The sequence below is a fragment of the Cnephaeus nilssonii genome, assembly GCF_951640355.1.
Source record: "Cnephaeus nilssonii genome assembly, chromosome: 1".
Classification (NCBI taxonomy): domain Eukaryota; kingdom Metazoa; phylum Chordata; class Mammalia; order Chiroptera; family Vespertilionidae; genus Cnephaeus; species Cnephaeus nilssonii.
The window spans coordinates 50,734,889-50,755,640 of NC_137072.1; the positions used below are offsets into that span (position 1 = coordinate 50,734,889).

A 20,752-nucleotide genomic window follows, 5' to 3' on the forward strand; every position below is an offset into this window, starting at 1 on the left:
TAGGAGGAATGTTTTCATATACATTTTACTAAATTTCTTTCATTTCTATTATAGATAAAGGGCAAATAGCAATATTAAATTATTTCCTCTAATTAATCACCTTTTAATGTGCATGAATTTCGTGCACCGGATCACTAGTCTATATATTTAAAAGCCTAATATGCAAATTGTCCCCACGGGAGTTCACTCGCTTGCTATGACGTGTGCTGACCACCAGGGGGCAGCGTGGAACGAAGGAAGGCCCCAGCTGGCAGCCCAAAGGCCCAGATCGGCCCTGATCACCCGCCAGGCCTAGGGACCCATGCATGAATTTCGTGCACCGGGCCTCTAGTAGGATAATATTTCACTGGAGACTTAGGTATTTCCAGGTTAAGAAGAAAATTGATAGTGAGTATATGGAGTTCTCTTAATTTGTTTCTACATTGTTGAAGCATTTGTATTCTTTGTTTCTCTCTGTCCTTTCATTATATCACTATTGAATACTATAACAGAGAGGATAGGAAAGGGAAGTGAAAGAAAAGAGTTAATATATTTTTTTTTAATTTGGCAAAAAAACACTTAATATTTACCTTTTTAACCATTTTTCAGTGTGCAGTTTAGCAGTGTTAACCATTTTCACCTTGTGGTGCAACAAATCTCCAGAACTTTCCATCTTACAGAACTGAAACTCTATACCAATTAAACAGCTTTCCATTTTCCCTTCCCACCATCCTCTGGCAGCCACCATTCTATTTTCTTTTAAAATTTGACCACTTTAGATACTTTATACAAGTGGAATTATATATAGCAATTCCTCACTTAATATAGTCCATATGTTCTGCAATTTTAACCAAAAGGATGTATAATGAAAGCAAATTTGCACACAGGCTAATTAATATAAACAAAAATTAAGTTCCTGCCCTGGCTGGTGTGGCTCAGTTGGTTGGATGTAGTCCAGTGCACCTAAAGGTTCCTGGTTCCATTCCCGGTCAGGGCACATGCCAGGTTTCAGGCTTGATCTCAGTAGAAGATGTTCGAGAGGCAGCTGATTGATGTTTCTCTCTCACATCGATGTTTCTCTCCCTCTCCCTCTTTCTCTAAAAAAAAAAAAAAAAAATCTTAAAAAAAATTAAGTTCCTATGGCATCTCATCAAGTTGAGCAAAACTGTTATTCGAGGACATGTCTTTTTTTATCTGGCTTATTTAACTTAGCATGATGTCCTTCAGGTTCATCTATGCTGTAGCATGTAGTAGGATTTCCTTTTTAAAAGTTGCACAATATTCCATTGCGTGTGTATACCACATTTTCATTATCCACTTATTTGTCAATAGACACCTAGATTGTTTTTACATTTTGTCTATTGTGAATAATGCCACTATGAGCATGGGTGTAGAGATTCCTCTTTGTGGTCCTGCTTTCAATTCTTTTGGGAATATATACACTGTTTTCCATAGAAGTTGCACCATTTTACATTCCCACCAACAGGGCACCAGAGTTCCATTTTCTCCACATCTTCATCAACACTTGTTTTCTATTTGCTTGTTTTTTGTTGTTGTTTTATAGTACCTGTCCTGACCAGTGTGAGGTGATACCTCATTGTGGTTTTGATTTGCATTTATCTTATGATTAGTGGTGTTGAACATCTTTTTATGTGCTTGTTGGCCATTTGTATATCATCTTGAGAAAGATGTTTGCTCGAGACATTTGCCCATTTTTTAATTGGGCTATTTTTTTAGTTGTAGGAGTTCTTCATAAAATCTGGATATTAACTCCTTATCAGATACATGATTTGCAATTTTTTCTCCTATTCTGTAGGTTGTGTTTCACTTTCTTGATTGTGTTCTTTTATGCACATAAGTTTTTAAGTTTGGTGTAGTCCCATTTGTCTATTTTGCTTTTATTGTCTGTGCTTTTGGTGTTGTATCTAAGAAATCAGTGCCCAGAGTTAAATTTTTTTATTCTCCCTACAATATGAATACATTTCATTTAGTCACTGTCTAGTCCTAGAGGGACAGTTTGAAATTTAAGCAAGTAACCACTTGAGACAATACCGTGGCTTTTGAAACCTAGCTCCTCCACCTACTAACTTGTAACCTAAATCTTGGGCAAGTTAGAGAAACTCTCTAGCCTTTAGCTTTTTCCTCTGCAAAATGGGACAATAATGTACTGATTTCATAGGGCTGTTGTGAAGATTAAATGAGTTAATACATGGAAAGCATTCACAGTAAGCACTCAATTATTTTGGTATCATTTTTATTTTACAAGTGTAAGGCCCTGAGAATTTTTAAACTTGTAAGTCTGGCATTCTTCTGTCATACAAGCAACTTGAATCAACAAACTAAAGGGATACTATAAGATATTAAAGCACAAAACAATTGTTGCTCTTAAAGACATGAACATAGGAAAAATTAAGAAATATAAAGTGAAAGTAGTACAATGTATTATAAGGCAGCAGATGTAATTACCAAATGAAGTGATAGTATACAGTTGTGGTGTAGCTGAAAACCTTAGTTCACAGGCAGACTTTGCCTCTGACAACTTTGTAACTAGGGACAAGTTACTTCGTTTCTCTAAGCCTTGTTTAGTTATGTGTAAATACTTAGCAAAGTATATTTTACATTGAATATTTTCAGAAGATGTTGATTGGAATAATTTAAGATTTAAGAGGAGGGCAAGGTCTAGAACACTTTTGTAAACTCCTGGTAAAATGTTTAGTGTAGAAGGAAATAGAAGCTACTGGTTAAAATGAAATTTTATATTTTTATTCCTGAATTTCACTTATTCTAGACTACCATCAAACCCTTATAACTCAGAGTCCTAACTGGTTTGGCTCAGTGTATAGAGCATTGGCCTGCGGACTAAAGGGTCTCAGGTTCCATACTCATCAAGGGCATGTGCCCCAGTAGGGGGCGTGCAGGAGGCGGCCAATTGGTGATTCTCTCTCATAATTGATGTTTCTATCTCTCTCCCTCTCCCTTCCTCTCTGAAATCAATAAAATAATATTTTTAAAAAACCAACCAAAAAAACAACAACACACCCTTATAACTCAGAATTTGACTCAGTGTTTTCATAGTAAGATGGGCAAAAGAAAACATTGCATTTCAATGTTCATTAATCTTATACAGTGAATGGGAAGATATGAAACTAAATTCCAGAATCTTTGTCCTCTGTACATTTCATTTTTGTTGGGTGAGAAGTCTGATTGAAAAACCATTTTTAAAAATTGGCAAGAGTTTTCCTTGAGGGAAAACTTGATCTTCAAATGGATCTAGGATATTGTTGCTTTCTATGTTTTTAGTTGAGAATATTATTTTACAATTTATTTATTGCAGTGAACATCTAAGTGAAACAAATTTACAGCTTTCACATATTTTCATATTATGTGTTTAGTTGAAAAGGATTGATATACATACTCAGTAGCTACTACATAAGAAATATAAATATTCTGGAAAAATAATGTCAGCAAGCAGAAGTAAATTATATTTGTTTTTTAAACTATATTTATTTATTTAAAAAAATTTTTAATTTATTTTATTTTTGAGGGAGAAACATCTGAGCCACCTGGCCAGGGTTGGTGAGCCACATTAATTTTGTAATCACATAAATAAAAGTCACTTCTGGTTTATGAGGAGGGGGGGCGAAATTTGTTTTTCAAATTATGTGTTCCTATTTTAGATTCTGCTAATGATGGACATGATATATAACAGGTGTGTGACAGAAAATTATTAAATAAAAACAGACCTTTGAGTAACTTGCTTTTTTTTTTGGATTCTGTTATTTTATTTTTAATTTTAAATGAATGTGAATTCATTCCCTTTTGCTATTGTACAGAATTCAGTAATAAGGAAATGGCACAACTTATCCATTGCTCCATGGGTAGGTCATTTATAATTTTCCTATATAACAATACACATCCTTGTGAATATCTTCATGAACACATATGCCAGAGTTTTTCTAGCGTCTAATCTAAAAGTGGAATAACTGAGTCACACATGTATGAATTCCTGCTTCTCTAGAGATGGGCTAATTATTTTCCAAATGGCAATATAATTTTCCCTTTTCTTTCCAACACTTCAAATTGTCAGGCTTTTATATTTTACATGCTCCAAGATGAAGAACGTTAAATTTTATTTTAATTTATTTGAATATCTTTCTTTTGTTTATTGGCCATTCCAGCTTCCTCTTCTATGACTTGCCTATTTTAGCCATTTGCCCATTAATTCCCACTATATTTTTTATCTCTTTCTTACTAGCGTGTAGGACTATTCCGTATTGTGAATACTCATCCTTTATTGATATATGTGTAGCAAATGCTTTTTTAAAATCATAACTAGTCTTTCCCCCTCTTTTATGGTGTGTTTTCATAACAATGTTTTCAATTTTAATATAACTAAACTTTGCAGTATTTTCTTCTCTGTTTTGTGCATTTTGTACTTGGTTTAAGAAATCAATTTCTACTGTTATAATTTTTTTCTTCTAAAATTTTGAAATTTTGCTCTTTCAATTAATCCTTTAGAGATTATTTTTCAGGATTATTTCTTATAAATGGGTATTCAATTATCCCCTAACTTTTTACTAAACACTCAGTTCATCTTTTCCTGCCTATATCTAAACCTACCTATGTCATATGCAATTTTTTAATAGAAGCTTGGGCGTTCTGGCCCCTTTAGTCTCTTACATAGATCTAGTTTTCAGTCCTTACGCCACACAATATATGCACATTTTAAGATGTAAAATAATACACATGTATGTAGTAAAAGTATAAATTCTGAATGGGAATATACTGTCACCTCTAGAAATATAATTATCTATGGAGTGAGGGAGAAAAATGAGATTTTAGATGGGAACAAAGGAGGTTTCAAATATATCTGTAATATTTATTTCATTAAAAAATTTGGAGCAAATATGACCCAATTATTATATTTGTTAAATCTAGATGATGAGTTTTTGTTAACTTTATTCTGTTTGCAATTCTGATGTTTTAACAATATTAAAAGAAATAATTTTAAATCTAAAATAAAGATTTCACACACTGGGTGATAATTGGGTCAGAATGAGGCCCATGGAATGGGTGACTCAAGTGCATTTTTCAGTGAATGCAGGGGATTCTGAAGAGGTTGAGAATAAAGGAGGGAAGGAGGACCCAGGGGCCATATATGTTGCTCATCCAGGTTTATTTATAGAGATGTCTGCTTACTGGACCCAAAATTATATTTATAAAATGCAAAAATTAAAAATAAAAAGCAGACCAGAAGTTTTTCACTTCTGGATTATCCACAAAAACATTTTAAATATTGTATTTACTTTTCACTGGTTCTTTGCTTTAAAATATATTTTTATTGATTTGAGAGAGGAAGGAAAAAGGAGAGAGATAGAAACATCAGTGATGAGAGAGAATCATTGATTGGCTGCCTCCTGCATGCCCCACACTTAGGATCGAGTCCACAACCTGGGCATGTGCTCTGAGGTTTGAACCAGGAATCAAACCTTGACCTCCTGGTTCATAGGTCAACACTCCACCATTCAGCCACGCTGGCCGGGCCTTTCACTGGTTCTTAATATTGAGTATACTTAATGCAGATTACATTAAACCCCAGTCAAAGCAGTATGTCAAGAAAGTGAATGCATAAAATAAGGCTGAATAGTTTAAACCAAAGTAAATGTAATCTGGTTCATAATCACTGTATTGGCCCAACCAATGTTTGTAATACTGCACATTATTGTAAATGAGATTTCATGTGATAGCTAAGACATTTAATAAATCAGGAAAATCCAATGTGCTAAAAATTCTGGCAGTACTTGAACTAAATTATATTACCTTCTCAGGCATTGGTTCCAGTGATTACTAATACAGAAAACCTTGCTGATTCCATTTTTAAGATGACTGAAATGGATATTGAGACCCAGAGGTAATGGAACTTGTGCAAATTTTAACTCTGTGGAACTAGTGTTTGGTGTGAGTGCATGTGCAACACAGTCATTGTTAAGCAGAATGCTTATGTGTGAAATTGCAGAAAATTTTTCAGTATCATAATTGCTGTCGAAAATCTAAAACAACTATATGATACTGCTTAAGTGCAGTCTTCAGCATGTAGCTATTAACATGGAAGGTCTCCAAAAAACATGTTTGTGCTAAGAATGAAAGGAAATGTACAGATAACTTCTAACTAGCATGCAAGGGAACTTCGTGGCTACCTGTAAATATTAAACACATGTAATCACTTTCATATCTGGCTGCACAATTTTAAAAAATAATTTATTTAGCTGAAATACTGCTATAAAGAGACACTTCCCCCTTACCTGTCTTAGAGTTGCACAGTGGTGCAATTCATATAGGAAAGGTGGGATAAGAGCTTGATTACCTTGATCAGTTTTCAAGAAAAGGAGTTGGTTCTTTTTATTTTCCAAAAGCAGTGGGATCCCCGTTAGGTTAGCTGCGGAGTACTGGACACACTCCCAGTGGTTTTTAGTAGTTACCTTGCTCTTCAGTATAGTATTGTTTCAAGGTCCTCTAGTACATTTCCTGTACTAGAAATTGGAATCAACTATATTTCCAATAAGTCGTAGTTTCTTTTAGTGGAAAAATGGGGTTTTAACATCACAAGCTGGCATTAAGAGTGCTGTGGATACTAAATTATTTATTGTTTCTGGGCTTTTTCAGTGTACAGAAATAATTTCTTCCATAGTAGTAATTATTTCTCAAGGCCATGGTACATGGTAGATATGTCATAATTATCTGCTTTATGCCACATCATATAGATAAAAGTTTCAGAGTAATATTACCACCACTACCTACTAACATAATTATTGAAAACAGTTAAATTGTCTTTGCTTATACTCCATTTCCCTCCCCATTTTATATTTTTTTAAATTTTGAAATAATTTCAAATTTAGAGAAAAGTCACAGAAGAGTACAGACTTCCCATATGCATATTACTCAGGCTTTCTATTGGGTAAAATTTTGCCACATTTGCTTTATCGTGCACTTCTTCTCTCCCTCCCTGGTATCACCCCCTCCCCCCACTCCCACATACAATTTGTTCTTATTATATTTTTTCCTGAACTAAGAATAAGTTGTAAATATGATGTCCTATTACCCTTAAATAATTCAGCGTATATTTTCTAAGACAAGGGCACTCTCAACATAACTATCAGATTCACGAAATTAATGCATGTGCTTCATTCAAATTCTGCCAGTTTTTTCAATTATATCTTGGATAGCAAAAAGGATACAAGTTGCATTTATGGGCATGTTTTATTTTCCAAATACAGCTTTTCTCTTTTCTTCTTTAGTTTGTCCCTCAATTTGTCTTTGGCATTTACACATATAAATTTTTGGCAGAAATACCATAGAAGTGATGTTTCTTAGTGTAACGTAAGGGAACACGTTATGTTGATTTGGTACTTACTGGGGAGATTAACTTTGATCACTTGATTAAGTTGGTGATGCCAAGTTTCTCCACTCTAGACTTACTGTTCTTTCACTTTATAATTAATAAGTATTTTGTGGGAAAATACTTTGAGACTATGTAAATGTTCTCTTCCATAATATATTTTCACCAACTCCTTTTAGCATTCATTGATGATTCTTTCCTGGGTAAATTGCTGATGGTTGCTAATTCCATCATTCCTTCTACAATTAATTAGTTGGCATTCAACCTATTCAATTTATTAGTATGGATTTATGGATTCCTATTTAATCCATTACTATCATTATTTCTTTTGATGCTCAGATTTAGTCAGTAGGAGCCCTGTGTCTTTTTGACATGTCCTCATCATTCTTTCAGCATCTCTACTTTATGGCACAAAAGATTTTTCAGCCCCCCTTTATTTGCTATTCTGGGAATCAGTTGTTTCTCTAAGGAGCCCTGATTCTTTTTAGTGGACAATGATACTTGGAAACAGATATATATATATATATGTAAAAGCCTAAGTGACCATTATGACCGAATGACCGGTTGACCGGTCTAGATATAAACACTAGATAAGCTCATTGGGACAGGGATACCCCTAGGTCTCTTCAAGAGACAGAACTAGGAAATATCTGTATGTATGAATACATATATGTCTGTGTATGTGTATGTATATCTCTGTGTTATATGTGTTTGTATGTGGGAATATACATATCTGTAGTAATTTAATCTATGTTAATTTTTATATCTGTATGAGACTTACCTCCCTTTATAGTTCACCACAGAGTTCATTCTAGCCTGCTCCGTTTCCATATTTGTAATTCCATTCTCTGACAGTAAGAAATGTGGCTCCTGTTATCTTCAGTTACTTGTTCAATTTCTTCTGTATATAATTAGTTGCCTCCTTGAACCCATTGGTGCAGGCCCTATCAAACTCAGCCTTGTTTTTGGCTATGACTCCTTCCTTGGTCCAGGCCTCAGCTGCCAAAAGGAAGAGAAGGGAAGAGTAGAGAAAGCCAATAATTTTTTTCAAGGAAAAAGAAAGAGTAAGACCATCATTTAAAAAATATTTCAACTTATTTACAGTGTCAGAACATACCATTACATACTATCTGCGCTCTCTTTTAATCATCATTTACTCTTATATTTGTAGATTACTATACATTTAACCCTTTGCACTTGCTTGCTTTTTTCTCGATTTCTTTATTCTAATGCTAACCGTGTCGAGTCGCACTCGACATCCGAGTGCAAAAGGTTAATTCTCCCCATCAGTCCCTATGTATCTTTAATTACTTTGGAATCCTGAAGCTTGTCAACTAATAGGTTTCCAGGAAGGGCCTATGGGAATTATGCTAAGTTCTGGAATGTTGAAACAGTTCATCTGTCGTCTTAGTGCTTATAGTTAGGTAGATATAAAGTCCTTGGCTCCAGTTTTCTTTCTTTGGCTATCTAAGTATGTTGTTTTGTACAAGTACTTTTGATGAGCAAAATCTGATATATTAATATAACAATCTTAATATTCTTTCCTTTACAAGTCAGTTGATATTTTTGCATAGAAGTTCAGTAATTTTATTAGAATATAGCTTGGTGTTCATTAATCTGGGTCAATATTCTTAGGTATGTGATTTGCCCTTTCACTATATGGCTTCAGATGTTTCTGTTTTTATATCAGAAACATGTTCTCCAATTATGGTTATATAAGTTTTGTTTTTCTTCATCAGGCATTTTATTGTATGTATTTTGGATCTTCTTTAACTATCTTCATTTATTTGCCATTTTCTTTTTAATTTTTGTCTTTTAAAAAGTATTTTACTTCTTTTAGTTACATAATATCTGTCGTGTTTATAACTCCCTGTTTCTTCTAATTCTTTTTAAATTGATTTTTATTTCTTATAGAAAGGTACTTTTGGAGGTTGTCCTAATTCTAATTTATGTTATTTGTATTATGTCTAATTTCTTAAAGTCTTCAGCTTGATTTGAAGTAGTAGGTTATAGTGTTTACCTGTTTTGTCAGCAAGTCTTTGTGGTATGCTTTCATTGTCTTTAGATATTTATTTTATTCTTATTCTCTTTTTTCTTATAATAACTTTGTTTCAGATTTTATTTCTTTCATTTTCTTTTACACATTTTTATGTGTAGTTAGCCATTCTAAGTACACAGACACCCTTCTTCTTTTTGTGTAATGGTTGAAAATATTTTACCTTATTATGTAAGATCTCCTCACTCCTTTCTCCTTCCCAATGTTATCTAGAGTTTCTCTTTTCTTTTTTCCTATTGCCCCTGTCCTCTTCAGTCTGGGGCCTGTTCCCTGTAGTTTCTCTTCAGTGTGGCTTTGTTCTGGAAGAGAGCTTTGAGTGTTTAGTTTTGAGAGTTTGTAGTGACTGGAGTGTTCTATGCCCTAAAGAGTTTATTATGAACCCTTTCACTCACATTCTATTGTAGTGAGAAGAACCCATTCCTTTTTATATACTTTTCTCAATTTTGCCTACTGTGCTGTATATAGAATCCCTGTTGGTAATTTTGGAGTTCTTTTGTTCTGTCGAAGGGCAAATGCCCTATTACTATCCTCTTCTTTGTACTACCCACATAGATCTATTGGTGGGTTGTTCCCACCTTCTTGTATTTTGAAATATTGTGCATGAGGTTTTGATTTTGCTATTTAATTGCTCTGCTTTTATGAGGGGAATTTGCAGAGATTTAAATTTTAAGTTGCTGTCACAGCCTACTTCTAGAATTCTCATAAAATTTTTCATATTTAAAAGTTGTGAACCACTACCTCATGGACCATACAGTCTTCTGACCTCAAAGTTAACATTGTGTTTGCATTAAATAAGAAACTGCAGTTAAAAACTGTCTATATACTACAACATGTCCCCCCAAAAATGTATACACACTTTAACAGCTGATAGCTGTAGATTCTATTACATATTGAAAATGAAATATCTATATATGTAAAAGCCTAAGCGACCATTATGACCGAATGACTGGTTGACTGGTCACTATGATGTGCACTGACCACCAGAGGGCAGACGTTCAAAGCAGGAGGTGCCCCCTGGTGATCAGTGCACTCCCACAGCCAACCTCCCGTGGCCGGCCAATCTCCCGCAGTCCCTCCCCCCCCCCCCCCCCCCGCCCCCCGGTCGGCCAACCTTCTGCAGTACCTCCAGCCAGCCGGCCCCAATCGGCCCCATTCGGGACTGGGCAAGATGGCCCCAAATCACTGGCCAGGCCGAGGGACCCCGCCTGTGCATGAATTCGTGCACCGGGCCTCTAGTATTTTAATAAACTGCCTTTATAGTGTGTATACATTTAGGGGGGACATCCTGTATATATTATACTTACCTTGTTAATAATTAATAAATTATTGTCTAATTAGGAGCCTTTCTGTACCATCTACTACTAGATTGTTATAAAAACTCAATTTCTTATGTCTTTGGTGACCTCTTAAATGCATTAGCTAGAGAAAAATATGGTAGAAAGAAGTTCGCATATAATGTGTGTGTATATATATATATATATATATATATATATATATGGGCAAAAATAGGTTTATAGTTGTAATACAAATAATAGAACAATTAATAAATAATAATATTAAAATAAAATTTTGCATACTAGCAAGTGTAAGCCTATGTTTGCCCACCCTATTATCTACACTAATAAAAGAGAAAGATGCAAGTTGACCATACCTCTGTGATGCCCACCAGCTAATCAGGAGTAAGTATGCAAATTAACCCAACAAAGGTGGCGGGTTAATTTGCATACGCAGGCACCCAGCGGCCTGGGTCCCGGGAACATCCTTGGGACCCAGGCCGCTCAGAGCCTGTAGGTCCGCGCGTAGGCCCTGAGCAGCCGGGGTCCCAGAACGCCCCTGGCCACTCCTGGCCTACGGGCTTTGGCGCTGAGTGGCTGGGGTCAGGGCGGCAGAAGCTTGAGCAGGGCCGGAGTGGAGCTGGGGGGGCCCTGCCCAAGCCGCAGCATAGGCTTGATCAGAGCCGGGGGGCCCTGCCCAAGCCACAGCGGAGGCTTGAGCAGAGCCGGGGGGCCCTGCCCAAGCCACGGCAGAGGCTTGATCGGAGCTGGGGGGCCCTGCCCAAGCTACGGCACAGGCTTGAGCAGGAGGCCAGGGCGGGCAGGAAGCTTGGCTTCCTCCATTGCTGGGACAACCCATGCCTCCTGCTTGCTCCAGCTCCGTGGCCAGCTGCCATCTTGGTTGGGTTAATTTGCATACTCACTCCTGATTGGCTGGTGGACGTGGCTTGGCGTAGCAGAGTGATGATTAATTTGCATGTTTCTCTTTTTATTAGTGTAGACTAGAGGCCCAGTGCACGAAAGTTCATGGCACTGGGCGTGGGATTCCCTCAGCCTGGCCTGCGCCCTCTCACAGTCCGGGAGCCCTCGGGGGATGTCCATCTGATGGCTTAGGCCCGCAGGGAGCAGGCCTAAGCCAGCAATCAGACATCCTTAGTGCTGCTGCGGAGGCGAGAGAGGCTTCCGTCACCGCAGCTGTGCTCGCCAGCCGGGAGCCCAGCCAGGAGCGGCGCTCCCCCTGTGAGAGCCATCTTTGTGAGGGCATGATGGTCAATTAGCATATTCCCTCTTTATTAGATAGGCTAATTCACATGCTATACAATTACTTCTCTTAAAACATACCATTTAGTGGGTTTTAGTATATTCACAGAGTTAAACAACCATTACAACAATCACTTTTAGAACATTTTCTTTACCTCAAAAGGAAACACCGTGCACATTAGCAGTCAGTCCTTATTTCTCCCTAATTCCACCCTTCCCTTCCCACTAGTTCATTTATTAAAAATATATTTTTATTGATATAGAGGAAGGGAGAGGAAGATAGAGAAACATCAATGATGAGAGAGAATCATTGATCGACTGCCTCCTGCATGACCCCCTACTGGGGATTGAACCTGCAACCCGGGTATGTGCCCTTGACCGGAATCAAACTCAGGACCTTTCAATCTGCAGGCCGATGCTCTATCCACTGAGCCAAACCGGCTAGGGCCCCAGTAGCTCTTAACAATGACTAATTACTTCTATCTCTGTAAATCTCCCTGTCCTATATATTTCATATATATGAGATCATACAATATGGTCTTTAGTGACTTTTTCACTTAGCATGTTTTCAAGGTTTATCTATGTTGTAGTGTATATCAGTAGTTCATATATTTTCGTTGTTAAATAATATTCCATTGTCTGGGCATATTGCATTTTATTTACCCATCAGTTGATGGACATTTGGATTGCTTCCTTTTTTTTTTCTACTATCAACAATGCTGTTATGAACATTTGTGAGCCATTTTTTGTGTAGATGGATGTTTTAATTTCTCTTGGGTATATACCCAGGGATAGGATTGTTGGGTCAAATGGTAACTATATGTTTAATCTTTTAAAGAACAACCAAATGATTTTTCAAATTTGCCACATATTTTACATTCTCACCAACAGTATATTAGGATTCCAGGTTTTCCATATCCTTGCCAACACTTTTTATTGTTCATTTTTTAATTATATTCTAGTAGGTGTGAAGTGGCATGATTTTTTTTTTTAATGTATAGTTTTAACTTATGGAAAGTTTCAAGCATTCATAGGAGAGGGAATAGTATTATCAGTCCCTATCACCTTCCCATCTTAACGATTATGACTATGTATATGGACAATCTTTTATATATTCTCTCTACCTTCTCTTTTATGACCCATCAGTATTTATATCAAATTCTAGACATAACTATTATTATTTTATAGACTTAGTGTTTAGATTTACTCATACATTTATCAAAGTATTTGCTCACCATTCCCTTCTACAGCCTGTCTAGAAGCATTTTTCGTCTGCCTAATATCCTAATATATAAAAAGTCAGGGGCCGTTACGACCGAAACAACTGGATGGACGACCGAACACAGGCTGCGTGGGGCGACAAGGCTGGCAGGGGGGTTAGTGAGGGATGACCAAACGACTGAACAGAAGGCTGCATGGGGTGACCAGGACAGCAGAGGGGGCAGTTGGGGGCAACCAGGCCGGCAGGGGATGCAGATGGGGGTGACCAGGCCAGTAGCGGGGGGCAGTAAGGGGCAACCAGGCCGGCAGAGGGGACAGTTGGGGATGACCAGGCTGGCAGGGGATGGCAGTTGGGGGCGACGAGACTGGCAGGGGGGCAGTTAGGGACAATCAGGCAGGCAGGCAGGTGAGCAGTTAGGAGCCAGCGGTCCCAGATTGTGAGAGGGATGTCCAACTGCTGGTTTAGGCCCAATCCTGGGGACATCCCCTAAGGGGTCCCCTATTGGAGAGTGTGCAGGCTGGGCTGAGGGGACCCCCCCATGCATGAATTTCATGCACCCGGCCTCTAGTGTGTGTGTGTGTGTGTGTGTGTGTGTGTGTGTGTGTATATATAATACCCTTTAGAAATCTTAAAAGTAAATTTTTTGGTCTTGTTTGTTTGAAAATGTTTCTAATCTTTTGCTTTTTTTAGAAAATTAGTGTAGAACTTGAGTTGAAAGTTACTCTTTCTGAGCATTTTGAAGATATTATTTCAGTGTCTTTTAGTTGCCATTTTTGCTGTTGAAGAAATAGGAAGTCTAATTTCTGTTTCTTTGTAGATAATCTTATCAACTACTTTTTCTTTGGTATTCTGCAGTTTTATCATGATACTAGTAGCCCGTTTGCACGAAGATTCGTGCAATAGACCTTCATTCACCTGGCTGCCTGCACCAGTTTTCTGCCGGCACCAGGGACCCAGGCCTTGGCTGTGGCCACCGCCTTCTGCCTTCTTTCAGGGTCGGGGCTTGGCCCCGGGCGGTGGCCTTGGGCTCGGCCGCACCCAACATCCCTGCTAAGGATCACCGGAGCCGACCCCCAGTGGTTTCCTGCGATCCGTGCAGGCTCCCCGCTGGTGCCCACGGCTGGGAAAGCCTCCGCCCAAGGCTTTCCCGGCCTTGGGCTCCGCCACACCCCAACGTCCCTCTAACGGTTTCCTGGTGGGCGTGGCTTGGTTGGTGGGCGTGGCTTGGGTGTAGCGAAGGTGCGGTCAATTTGCATATTTGTCTATTATAAGGTAAGATGACAAATAAAAGTGTCATAAGTAACTGAATGATAGTGATTTTGAGCTATTAGCTTTATATTTCTTGTTATTCTAAATTGTGATCAGTGTTCTGTAAACAGTTAAATACATAGAGAACACTTGCTCTCTAAAAAGACGCTATGGAGAATTTTTATGGAGTACATGATTCTTAATTCGTCAGCTTTATAACTTCTCAAGATCATGTGTATGTACCATAAACAGACATAGTGTTCTTTGTATCTCTCTACAGCCCTATTGGAAATAATTATGAAAAATGGAAGCACAGCTGGGAATAGCCCTCATTGTCGAAAACCATCAGGTAGTGCTGATCAAAGCAAGCCTAATTGCACAAAGGACAACACGACTGGTAGTGGTGACGGAAAAGGCTATACCAAAGACCAAATAGATGGAGTTCTCAGGTAGGAATAAATATGACTTATATTTCAACTACAGTTGCTGCTAATGTAATTTTTAAATGGCATAGCACCTAAAAAAGTGTTTGAGTTATAATTCAGTAGAATAGACATCAAGGAATTGAACTCTGGGTATGTTATGTTTTATCTATATTATAAAAGGTTTTGGCCCTAATGCCATAATGATCAAAGACCAGTGCAGGAGGGTGGGACTGCGAGTGCGGTGAGGCACACGTGGATGGGCAGGACTGCGCGATTTCACGCACTGAGCTTCTAGTATTCTTTATAAAATCAGTGTGTAGCCCTAGCCCCGTGGTCGGCAAACTGCGGCTCTCGAGCCACATGCGGCTCTTTGGCCCCTTGAGTGTGGCTCTTCCACAAAATACCATAGCCTGGGCGGGTCTATTTTGAAGAAGTGGCGTTAGAAGAAGTTTAAGTTTAAAAAATTTGGCTCTCAAAAGAAATTTCAATCGTTGTACTGTTGATATTTGGCTCTGTTGACTAATGAGTTTGCCGACCTCTGCCCTAGCCGATTTGGTTCAGTGGCTAGAGCGTTGGCCTGCGGACCCAACCACCGCTGCTGGTCGCCGTCTGCAGGGCAATAAGTGGGGTGATCGGGCCCCCACTCACACCCACCTCAGCCAGGTACCGCCCACTCACCTGCTCCACCATCCTGCCATGGTCGCGCTCTTGTTGGGGCTCATTGGGGTTGGCAGCAGCCCTCCACTGCCGCCCTCAGCCAACACCGCGTCGCCGATGCCTGCCATGTTCCGCGTCACCCCCTGATGGTCAGTGCACGTCATAGTGAGTGGTCGAACTCCTGGTCAGACAATTTGCATTAAGCTTTTATTATATAGAAGAATTATTATTACTTAATCCTTTCACCTTTCTCACCCAGCCCCCCAACACCCTAATTTTATTTTTTTAACTGACTATTCTCTCCGTGTTTTAGTTTCACCTCATGATACACTTCCACTGAAAGCAGAAGAATTAGATAGAGTTGAAAAATTATGAACTGTTTTTTAGAGATTTTGCTAATTTTATAATTAAGAAAAAATTTTCTGGAAATCAGATGAACCTCTGAGTATGACACACTAGAGAAAATACTGTTTTGCTTCCTGCTACAACTTTAGGAAGCTATATTGATGTTGTGTTAATGTTGCTCTCTAGAGAAACTAAAGTATAAGGATAAAGGACCCTGAACAGTGATTAATTCACAGAGAGTGAATTAAATCAAGTGAATTAGCTAAAGTGAAGAGTCGGTAAAACTAGTTAGTCTTTTTGCCTTTTCTTATCTCTTTTCTTCTTATTTCTTTTCTCTTTTTTCTTCATTCTTGCTTTTTAGTTTATTCTATTTTTACTCACCATAATTTGAAATTAAAATAATTTAAAATAAAATAGCAATTACTTATATATTTTGCTTTTTTCCTTATTTATTTAGATGCTAAAATTTGATTTAAAAGAATCCCTAATTATGGTAAAGCCATGATAAAGGGTATTTGATTAGCATGAATGGTAATGAAACACTTTAAGAATATGAGTAATGTTGCCCAGCTGGTGTGGCTCAGCAGTTGAGCATCGACCCAGGAACCGAGATATCGCTGGTTAGATTCCTGATCAGGGCACATGACTAGGTTGCAGGCTCGATCTCCAGTAGGTGCGTACAGGAGGCAGTTGATAAATGATGTTTCTCTCTCATCAATGTTTATATCTCTCTGTCCCTCTCCCTTTCTCTTTCTAAAAATCAATAAAAACATATTAAAAAGAATATAAGTAGTGTTGTTAACCACACTTTTATAACTATATTTTGTTATAGTTATAAAAGTGTGGTTCTCATTTATTCACTTATCTCACTTTCTTAGCCATCCCCTATATTTTGTCAGGGATGGCTAAGAAAGTGAGATAAGTGAATAAATGAGACTTGCTTTTGAATTTCTTTAAGAAAAAGCTTTAATTAACCAATGTGTTGAAATGCACTCCAAGAAAACATACCTATTTGAAAAAAAAAATTACATTTTTTGTAGAAATTGCTCTTTTGGGGGAGAACATGTCCTCAATGAAAGACCTAAATAAAGTTAATTGTATACATGTCATTTTTATTTAGAATCATCGCATGATTTTTTTTTAGAAAGACTATAGAATCACCTATATATTTGAAAATGTAATTTAAACATACAGTTGAAAATTTTGGAGAACAGGAATATTCTAAATCTGGTGTTATTTTTAAAAAATCTTTGTTTAAAATTTTCTCTACTCTAACCTTGAAGGGAGGAGTACGTCATAGCGAGCAGTTGAACTCCCGATAGAAATGAAGCATGGTAGAAATAAGGAAGGGAGAGCAGGGCCTTTCTTTTCTTTCTTTCTTTTTTTTTTTTTTTTTTTTGCTATCTCTTTGTTCTAGTATTTAGGGGACATCTTAAGAGTGGAAGAAAGAAAGATGATTGTGAGTACAGATACATTTGTATATGGTCAGAGTTGGCCAGATGGAAACATAAAATGTTGAGGGAGTTTCTGTCAGTTGGCTTCTATACTCTCTGAAATTGGAGATGAGGTTATCTTTTGAGAGTTATGAGAAAAGAGATGAGATTGAAAGCTTGAGGAGAATGGTAAAAGTATGAAATATTTGCAGAGCAGAAAAGCAGAGGGAATGGAAAGATTGTTGGTTAGCATTCGGGACCCAGCTATGTTTGAGACCATGAATTCTTATCTGGAAGAAGTATTAGCTTAGTAGTATACCTACATTAGAAATTGTTTCTCTGGTCAATAACTTTATTATACATTTTTTATTAAGAAACTTAGTTATTTTTCCCCTTTGGGGACTAAATATGATTGAAACATCCTAATATATAAAAACCCTGGGTCCATCACATCCATAATGACCGGGAGGCTCTACCAACCAGAAGTCAGTCCTGCAGTCAGCGATGGGTTGCTGTGGCGACCCAGCGCTGACTGCTATGGCTGCAGACACAGTGACCCAGCACTGACTGCTGAGGGGGCTGCGAATCAAGCCCAGAGAGTGGCCTGAAGAGAGAAGCAGGGTCTGAACCGTAGCCTCTGTGGCAGCTGCTGATCAGCACTTGCTTCTTTCTTTAGTTCCAGGCCTGGTCAGCAGCTGCGCCTCCATTTCTCTCCAGGCCTCCACCGGGGCTGCTGATCAGCCCCGCCTTTCTGATCAGGCCCCGTTGATAGGCCCAGATACCCTGACTGGCATAGAAACCGACCAATCAGAACCAAATCTGAGTCAACTGTGTGGAGCCAATGACTTCCTAGGAAGCAGAGCTTTTGACGCTGACTGGCATAGAAACTGACCAATCAGAACCAAATCTGGATCAACTGTGAGGGTCCAATGGCTGCCTAGGAGGCGGAGCTGACTGGCATAGAAACCGACCAATCAGATCCAAATCTGGGTCAACTGTGAGGAGCCAATGGCTGCCTAGGAGGCAGAGCTGACTGGCATAGAAACCGACCAATCAGAACCAAATCTGGGTCACTGTGAGGAGCCAATGGCTGCCTAGGAGGTGGAGCTGACTGGCATAGAAACCGACCAATTAGAACCAAATGGGCCAGAAGAGGGCAGTTGGGGGCGAGATCAGGCCGGCAGGGGAGGGCAGTTGGGGGTGAGATCAGGCCGGCAGGAGAGCAGTAAGGTGTTAATCAGGCCAGCAGGGGAGTGGTTAGGGGGTGATCTGGCTGGCAGGCAGACGTGGTTAGGGGCAATCAGACAGGCAGGCAGGCAGGCAGGCAGGCGAGCAGTTAGGAGCCAGCAGTCCCGGATTGTGAGAGGGATGTCTGACTGCTGGTTTAGGCCTGATCCCACAGGCAGTCAAACATCCCCCGAGGGGTCCTAGATTGGAGAGGGTGCAGGCTGGGCTGAGGGACACCCCCAACCCCAGTGCACGAATTTCGTGCACTGGTCCTCTATTTTTTTAATAGAATCCCTAACTTATTCAAAATACTTCAGTTAATAACTTTATAAGAGTTGATTAGCTCAATCATGGAACACTTATTCATTGTATTAGTCTTCCTTTAGTGAGGTAACAGATCACCAGCAAACACTTACATGCTGTATGTTTTTGTTTTTGTTTTACCTATACACAGGGGATTTTTCAGAAGAAAGTTATCTTGTTGTTAGCACGATTATGCAAACAAGTTGCTCAGTGACAATTTGGCTCAATGGGAGAAGCCATGCAATAATGCTGCATCCATTACATAAGTAAGACTAGCTTACAGTAAGACGGAAGAAAAAGGGTATAACTTTGTAAAAGTAACTTTCTGTGAAACTAAGCACATTGTTGTCCTTGAGTTGAAACATATTGAAAAACTGAGGGATAGGTGTCTGGATCTATATGAAAGATTTTTAATACCTCATTTTTAAAAGCCCATCTATTTTAACAAGATGAGTGTGAAATCATTAACTGGACTGTCTTTATAGTTATTTATTCAAAACACTTCTGTACAGCTGTTGGATAATTTGAATGATGGGGATTTTATTTGGATTTGATTTAAATTGTAGTTCTTTAAATGAAAAGAAATTATTTTGCTAAACTTATAAAATAAATAAACCTTTGCCTCCAAGAATGTTTCCTTAAACACTAATAAACATGGAATCTATTTAAATAACCAGCTATATTAAATAAAAAAAGAATTGAAAGAAGACCCTCTTCCCCTGCCCACTATGCTTTTATGCACATAAAGGAAGACACGAAGGCTGAACCAGACATACTTCTCCGATGTTGAGCTCCCAGACAGATCTTTCTGTCTGTGTTGCACAATGTTTCCTTTGAGGGTAGTTAATGGGTTACCTCTTTTTAATGTATTTTCTTTTTGCTTTTTTCTTTCTTTTTTAAATTCCTTGGTGAGGATGGAGAAAAATATTTAAATCTTTCAGTAAGAAGCAAACTGTAAAAAGTGTGACAAATGCATTTTAGCTGGTGAAAAGAAGCATAATGAACAAATAATAGGAATTAAAATAAACATGAATTTATATATATTTCTCATTCAGGTATGAAAAATTAGGTAAATTAGTATATTTGGAGTATTGAAATATGTAGCCTTCAGCTTTCCATTGGTGATTGTAGACTTTATGCCTCTATGTTGGTTTCCCAAAGATTTCTCTAGTATATGATGAAAAATTTAGTACAGAGAAGATATGGCAGAGCTAGATACAGCTCAGAATTAGTGAAATAATTGATTTTCTTACTTTTTTCCTCCTTATTGTGGTAATTCTTTTACCTTTATGACCCATCTCTAGAGGATTGTGAATTCCAACCTAATTTTTCCTAGGCTGCTTTTTTTCATTGTCTAGCCTTTTGTGCTCAGAAATTACCAACAAAACAAGTTTAGAGGGTTAATCTGGTACATAATTAAATATCTTATGCATTCTAACCAAATAGTAATGACTTTAGGATAGTTCAGTGTTTGGTTTACTACCGTTTGTTTTCTGCATTCCTATAGTATGGCCTATTTTTAGCTCTATTCCTTGTTTCATAGTCTATTCTTCTCTATTCCAAATTGAGTTCTGATGCCAGCTACATTTTCATTATAGCACTTATCCCCTTTGGCCTAAAAATTACTTGGATTCTCACCATTTCTGCCCTCAAATTGAATCAGTCATCCATCTGTCCATCTATCCATTCAACACACATGGTGAATGAGACACAGTGCCTGCCTTCAAGGGACCTAGTCTAGAAAGAGTAGTCAGACAAGTACACAGGTAGCAGCAGTGCAGTGTGGTAATTGCTGGGATAGGGCTAAGTTCCAAGAGCTTTGAGAGGCCATAAGAGGGTCACCAACCTAGTCTTGAGGATTTTTTGAGAAGAGAAAGAGCCAACCTGAGGTTTGAAGAAGTGGTGGAAACTAAGCAAGAAGGGAGGT

At 38.3% G+C, this 20,752-nt stretch overlaps 1 protein-coding gene across 3 annotated transcripts in view; it reads left to right on the forward strand.

Moving 5' to 3' along the window:
* DNAJB14 (DnaJ heat shock protein family (Hsp40) member B14) overlaps positions 1 to 20,752 on the forward strand; it is a 40,506-nt gene that overhangs the window by 3,064 nt on the left and 16,690 nt on the right. For 2 of the 3 annotated variants that reach the window (XM_079773196.1, XM_079773195.1), the window contains exon 2: positions 14,716 to 14,884. The exons of the other annotated variant lie outside the window; for it this stretch is intronic. In XM_079773196.1, the coding sequence (XP_079629322.1) occupies positions 14,716 to 14,884 (169 nt within the window). The remainder of the gene's footprint in view (positions 1 to 14,715; positions 14,885 to 20,752) is intronic. 3 annotated transcript variants of the gene reach the window in all.